The sequence below is a fragment of the Pundamilia nyererei genome, unplaced genomic scaffold, assembly GCF_000239375.1.
Source record: "Pundamilia nyererei isolate P.nyererei 1_Seehausen unplaced genomic scaffold, PunNye1.0 scaffold00069, whole genome shotgun sequence".
Lineage (NCBI taxonomy): Eukaryota > Metazoa > Chordata > Actinopteri > Cichliformes > Cichlidae > Pundamilia > Pundamilia nyererei.
Genome location: NW_005187470.1, coordinates 686,262 through 692,860, shown reverse-complemented (window position 1 = coordinate 692,860; position 6,599 = coordinate 686,262). Strand labels below are relative to the sequence as shown.

The 6,599-nt window shown below is 40.9% G+C and overlaps 1 protein-coding gene across 2 annotated transcripts in view; it reads right to left on the bottom strand.

The window, feature by feature from the left end:
- Window positions 1-3,335: 3,335 nt before the first annotated feature.
- The window catches only part of adkb (adenosine kinase b), a 125,195-nt gene continuing 121,931 nt past the window's right edge, over window positions 3,336-6,599 (bottom strand). For both annotated transcript variants that reach the window (XM_013911705.1, XM_005736381.1), the window contains 2 exons: window positions 3,972-4,058; window positions 3,336-3,662 (listed from right to left, as the gene is read on the bottom strand). In XM_013911705.1, coding sequence (XP_013767159.1) covers window positions 3,538-3,662; window positions 3,972-4,058 — 212 coding nt within the window. In that variant the 3' untranslated portion in view covers window positions 3,336-3,537. The remainder of the gene's footprint in view (window positions 3,663-3,971; window positions 4,059-6,599) is intronic.

Below are 6,599 nucleotides of genomic sequence, written 5' to 3'. Positions count from 1 at the left end.
CACGTCCAGCGATGAGCCAAGAGGAACATTTTTACACTTCCATGTTTTTTTGTTTTGTTTGTGTGTGTGTGTGTGTGTGTGTGTGGATTAGCCACGGCTTGCTACGTGACATTTTGATGTCGTAACAGCCCCATTAACGCCAGCACCTCGTGGGCATTTAAAACTTCCAGTTGATGCGCTCTGATGTGGCTCATTTCAACACAAACACATAAATCCAGACTTTTTTTTTTATTATTATTATTCTAAATATACATATATACATATTACACATTTCTTGCATTGGCCAATACTATCCAGCGCCGCAAGGGATATCACACACTACCCCCCCCCCCCCCTCCTAATCTGTTAATTAACTTCACCAAGCCCAAGGAAGAGCAATAGTTGTAAGCAATAATGTAGATCATTAAATTTTCAGTTTTTTGTTTTTTTTAAAGATTTGCGCTCGCCTCTCTCATTCACCAACTCTTTAGCAGCATTAGAAATGCCAGAAAGCTCATTTTTCAAGCAGTAATACGGATGTAATTAGGGAGAGATAATTGGTAACTTCCCATCAGATTATGAACACATACAGTACTGTACAAGAAGCCTTTAAAAAGACTTTAACCAAGGAGGTGGTGGTGGTGGTGGGGGAGAAGAGCCACATTTGATGTGTAATTTGATTTGCATTCATTTAACACTTGTCTTGTCATTTTTGCCATTATGCTGCATCTTCATCAGACACGCTCTCCTCATTACCTCCATGACCTTGATGTTTTCTGTTGACCTGCAGATCACTCACCATCTTCCTCCCCGTGCAGTCCTTGACATTTGCTTGCATCTCCTTAATGATAATTTGTGGCAAAACGTGCGCAAATAAAAATGCACATTTCCTTTTAGGTGCAGTCGTAAAACCGCAAAGAGTCCAGATTTGATGCTTTCGGGACTCGCGTCACGATGGAGGCGCTGACCGAAACCTGCCTGTGTCTGGTTATAATGAATGCCACCCTGGGCCCCAGCAGGTCCTCCACTGCTGCATGGGTCCAGGGATAATTTGAATTGGAGCATGTGCCATTGCAATCTGCCCATCCCTCCCCCACCACCCCACACACACACACACACACACACACACACACACACACACACACACACACACACACACACACACACCCCGCCACCTCCTCCTCAATCCCTGCCAACTGCCGCACTGGTGTTCACAAACACTGCTGCCCATCTGCGGGGCAAAACACTGGCCAGGGCCCCAGTTACTCTTTTGCCTGCAATTAAAATGATGCTCAATTAAAATAAAATAAAAAGTAGGCAAATGTCACAAAATTAAGACATTCGTCTCCCTGCTTCAAAGCTCACAGTGTGTTTAACTCAAACCTGTAAATCTTGTAGACTGGTAAGCAGAAATGGAGCAGCAAACACACAGCACAGAATCGTAAAAATGTAAATCAGACGTACAGTTTTCCATGTCTGCTTTCTTGCCTTTTGCTTTCATAAAGCAAGGCAAAAGTTAACCAGCAAAAAGTGGGAGGAAAAAGTATGTTTGGTAGTTTCCTTATTGTGGCAGGCATTCTCATTACTTAATCATGGCTCCCTCTTTTTGTGTTTGTGTTTTGCCATCTGTCATCTTGAGAAGCAAATGAACCAGCTGCCATGGAGTGTGATCTTGCCCAATCAGAAATGTGGTCCTTTTCAAAGCGCATCTGTGTGAAACCTTTAAAAAAAAATGCTGATTGAAAAAAAAAGTGTCTCAAAGTTGTTAATAACATTTTGGCTGGAGAATATTTTCACCTAGATGGCCCCAATTAGCATAAATGCATAAACGATGCCTCATTATGAAAGCGGGGCTGCGTGTGCGGGGAGTGTAAATACTGGATTCCTTCTGATGTGCTCAAAGAAAATAAAACGACAATATGATGTAACAGGTTGTGCGAGGGGAACCGAAAAAAGAAAAGAAAAAAAAATCTCAATCACACTTCTTTGTAGAACAGATAAGTGTTGAATTATTTTCCACAAAACACTCGAGACACTGCCCGACACTTCTGCTGGCCCTCAGTGAATAGGACAGGAGGAGGGAGGCAGGGAGGGGGTGGTGGTGGTTGGAAAGGGCCTCCCTCTGATCCCCTTCTCCAACCCCCAGCGACAGCACAGCTGGGTACGAAGGATCAGCCTAATTTTCAGGTCCCTCTAATGACTCCAGCGAAGAGCGACCGCTAATCCCTTAAACTGAGAAAAATGATCTCCTGCAGCCCTGCAGTGCAGCTCCAGACCACAAGAGTCCAGTTAGGACCCAATAAGCATGATGAGGGGTAGGGTGGAGCGGCAGCTGAGCAGAGCCAGGACACCAGGCCCGTAATGGAGGGTGCTGAGCCATCCAAAAGTGATTAGCATGAGAGTGTGTGCCTCTGGCTGATTAAATAATGAGGAAATTCACAAACTCTGTGGGTTATAACATTGTTTTCATCTCCTCTTTCTTTTTTGTATCTCCTAAAATAAACATCACCTCTGGGTTAAACAGCTCTTAGATGTCAAAATTCTCCAGGAGTCTCATGGTGGGATCAGTTGATTTATTTCAATAGTACCAAAAAAACATGTTTCACTTTTATCTCATTATCTATTAAGATTGTCAGTACCCAATCCCTGATTGCTGCAGCACGGCAGCTAAATATTAAAGGAATACTCTGAAGTGGAAATGTGGTATTGTTTCTATTTTACAGCCCCCCCCCCCAAAACAGATTACGCTGACAACTTTGTACCTTACAGCTTTGCGCTTATAGTTTTCACTGCTAATTACACCACTTCAGTGTCACTATCGTCTCTTCAGAGTGCACAAGCTCCAGTTAAATAAGCGTAATTAGCGATTTACAGGCAAAGCAGTTATTGTTTGAAAAGTAATAAATATTACGATAATTAGTAAAACTGAGAAGTGGCTTCTGTGGCAGGAATGGCTTGAGAAGTTTCTGTAAATATATCTTTATTTTTTTGGCTGTGATTCAGGGTCTATGAAGAAGTCACCAGAACCCGGAGAAACCTTTCAAACCACTCTTTCGGGATAATGCACTTCTCTGCTACTGATCAGCTTATTATTAGCTTTTATCAAGTTTCCTATAAATCACTAAAATATAAAACCCCCAGCTACGAGGAGGAGCTATTGGGACATAGTGTTTGCTCTGTAGTGGGGAAAAAATATGGATCAATGTTAGTGAAGTTTGGCAAATTATGTTGATTTGTTTCTTGAGATGTGCTAACACATTTGACACTTTCCCACAGCCTTCTCAGGCTTGCAGGTATTCAGTTTTTCACATCCAATAGACAGATTTTAGCAGAATAAGCCTTTAAACATACACATATTTTTCCAGTATTTGACTTATATTAAAACATCAGAGCTGCTATTTTTCCTTTTTTTAACAGTTTGATAAAATAGTCAAGCTGAGGTAATTAGTCCCATGCAGTCTGTCACTGTGAATAGAAAATAAGTATACGTAAAATCCCGAAACATACAAATACAAGTATTTCTGTGGAAAAGACACGTGCGCAGCATTTTCGGGTGCATCAGTGATAATCTGGCTTCTCCGGGAAGGTGCATCCGACCCGCCTGATGATGACATTGGCCGCGTAGTGTCCGGCCCGGATGCACTCCTCCAACGCGTGCTCTTGGACCAACGCCGAGAGGAATCCTGGGTAGACAGAAGAGCAGAGGTCAACCTGTAGCCATCAATCACTTTCGAGAATAGTTTGGGGGAGCAGTTAGGGTTAAAATGAGCAAAGTACTAATTGCTTCTAGAAAAAGGGACTGCTTCTTCCTCAACAGGACATAAATGTTGGCTGTTTTATATGGCGCTATGATCAGAGTGGGGGAAAAAAACAGCAGGGTAAAAGTCACACTCATATAATCTGGAGATTTTACTACATTGCATAGTTGGCCAGTACCAAAGGTTAATTGGATTGTACACAGATATGAAGATATGCACTTAATAATGCCATACCTCCAACAAAGGCATCTCCGGCTCCGTTAGTGTCCACAATATCATTCTGGTCTATGTCCAAAACAGGGAACATAGTCACCCTATCACCTACAGAGGGGACACAAGAAGACTCGGTAATTAAAGTTCAACTTCAGCGTTATTCTCTCTCTTTGTGTCTCAAGTTGTAGCCTATTATTTCTCGCACTTCGTGGGGTCATTGCACACTGTAGGGCTTTCTTAAAATAAAAAATAATTGGCTATTTTATTTTAGTACTTCTGCATGGGGGTTTTTGCTCTAATTATTAAGTACACAGCTAAAGATTATGTGCAGTTAATTGTTTTTGCTTTCGCAGGACTAGTAAATCTTCACTCTGAATCATCGTTGTCAACAAAGGTGAATATCGCAAGGTGAATATTTGCTAACACTTTTTAAAATCCATGAACTACCCAAGGAGTAAATCTGAAAACAGGAACGGCAAACAGGAGACGTGAATAATAAATGTGGCTTTTGGTCGAGCCTGGATGAACACGTTGCCGTTCGTTTTGGATGATTAGAGTAACTTCGGTTGATCTGTGACCAAATATCTAAAAAGCCAAACAACAAGCCAAGACGGAAACAGCGCTCAGTGCTGTCGGGTTCAGGTTACATTATTTACAACCACTGGTAGATTTTGTCTGCAGTGAGTGACTCATTCAGCCTCAGATAAACACTTTCAAAAACACAGACAGCAGGTGAGCGTAATACAACATACCGAAGAAATAAATAACGGAGACGTCACAGTCTATGTGAGCGTTGGAACAAAACTGTTTTTTAAACCTTGTTGTTCTCCACTGTGGGACCAGGAAGAAACTAAAGCTCTTTGCAATGGATGCCAGTCCTCATCAAACCAGCCAATCGCTGTAATCGTTTAGTGGACGGGGAAGCTGGGCTCAGCTGTGACTCACCAATTGCCCTTTTAGACCATTTAACAATTTAAGTGAGTTTCCAACCCATGACACCAAAGACAAAGATTAAAAAAAGACTCCGTAAAGGCAAGATAAGATCAAATCAGTGATAGAGTTTCATCAAACAGGACGCTGGTGCCAATTTTTATGCACACGGCTTCACAGGTTTCCTCAAAGTTTGGTTTTGAATCAATAATTGTTCCAAGATATTTATAAGACTGAACACATTACCCCGTCTGACCCTTAATGGACTTGACCTCGTGTGCATGAGTGCGTTTTCTGACATCAACGATCACGTCTTTTGTCTTGGATGAGTTTAATTGAGGAGAGGAGACTCATCACACCATTTAACAACAAAATCATCAAGGACCGGGCTGGGACCCGTCTCATTATTCTGGAGAAACTAACAATAACAGAGTCATTTACACGCGTTGTAATGGTTCAGTTTTCATACCTGCTGTGATACATATTTGTGTACAGGAAAATAATAACTGTCCTCAGTCTGCGTGCTCTGTTCTTTGCTGTCTGCTGTCACCTGTTGCTACCTGTTGCTACAAGTCTCTCTTCCTGTACCTGCAAGTGCGCCTTATTGAGGCTTTATTGTGCCAGAGTGATTTCAATATTTTATGTAATGTGATTTTAATGTCTCTGCTGCTGCTCAGCATGTTTTAATTAGTGACAAATAACACAGCACAGTGTTGTCTTTAGGGTTGTGCAGTGTGATAACATATATCTGGTGATGAAATCAAAACCTCTGTTGTTTATTTTTTGACCTTGCAGCAGTATTTTCCGTCATTTTAATGCAATTTTGCAATCTTACAACACGCGGCTGCAGGTGAGAACATGAATACCAGCATGAAAGGAGTTGCTAACGCTGTAGCGCGGATGTCATTTGCTCTTGCATGACCCAGTAAGCTGTCCTGTGTAAATTATGCCGCACACAGTCCTCCACAAGGGGCTCAAACAGCACAAATCTCTCCCGTTGCTTATGCAAGAACCATGTGATGCAGTATGGCGAGAGTTTACGGACTGTCAGGTGCTCAAAATAAATCCCAGAGTTAAACTGTTTAAACTTGAAAATACAATGTTTGGGTTTTGTATTTTACATAGCAATATTTTATGTAATCATTTGCTTATATACAGTAAAGTAACAACCTTAGAATGTGGACATCATATAAACTTTAATAAACAGAATTTACTGTGTGATATATATCATTATCCGCATATGAGATTCTGGTCATATCCCAGAGGGAATACTTAATCCGCATGAAACGTTTACCTCCTGGATATTATGGCTAAAATAATTCTCAATTACAATTTACTTATTGTGTTTTGTCTCCATTCTGGCAAATGACAACTGTAAAAAAAGTTTCTAACTCTAACTATGCAAAAGCACAAACACCAGGTGTTATATTAATTACCATGTTATCACAGGGGTAATCCATTTTATTGCTTGCAGGTCTCATATATTGTGCTTCTTTGCCTTGTGCTTTAAATTGAAAAGGAACTATAATAGTATCTTGTAAAATGCTCTTCATTATGTCATTTTATGACTGCTTTACATGCTCAGAAATAATTAATAATCACAAAAACACTTTCATACCACAGCTTAGCTTTGCATTGGGTGCTAATAGCCAAGTAATAAAAAGTTAGCAAAAAATTCAGTGCAGGTACACGGTTGCATGCAGCAAATCATATTCATAA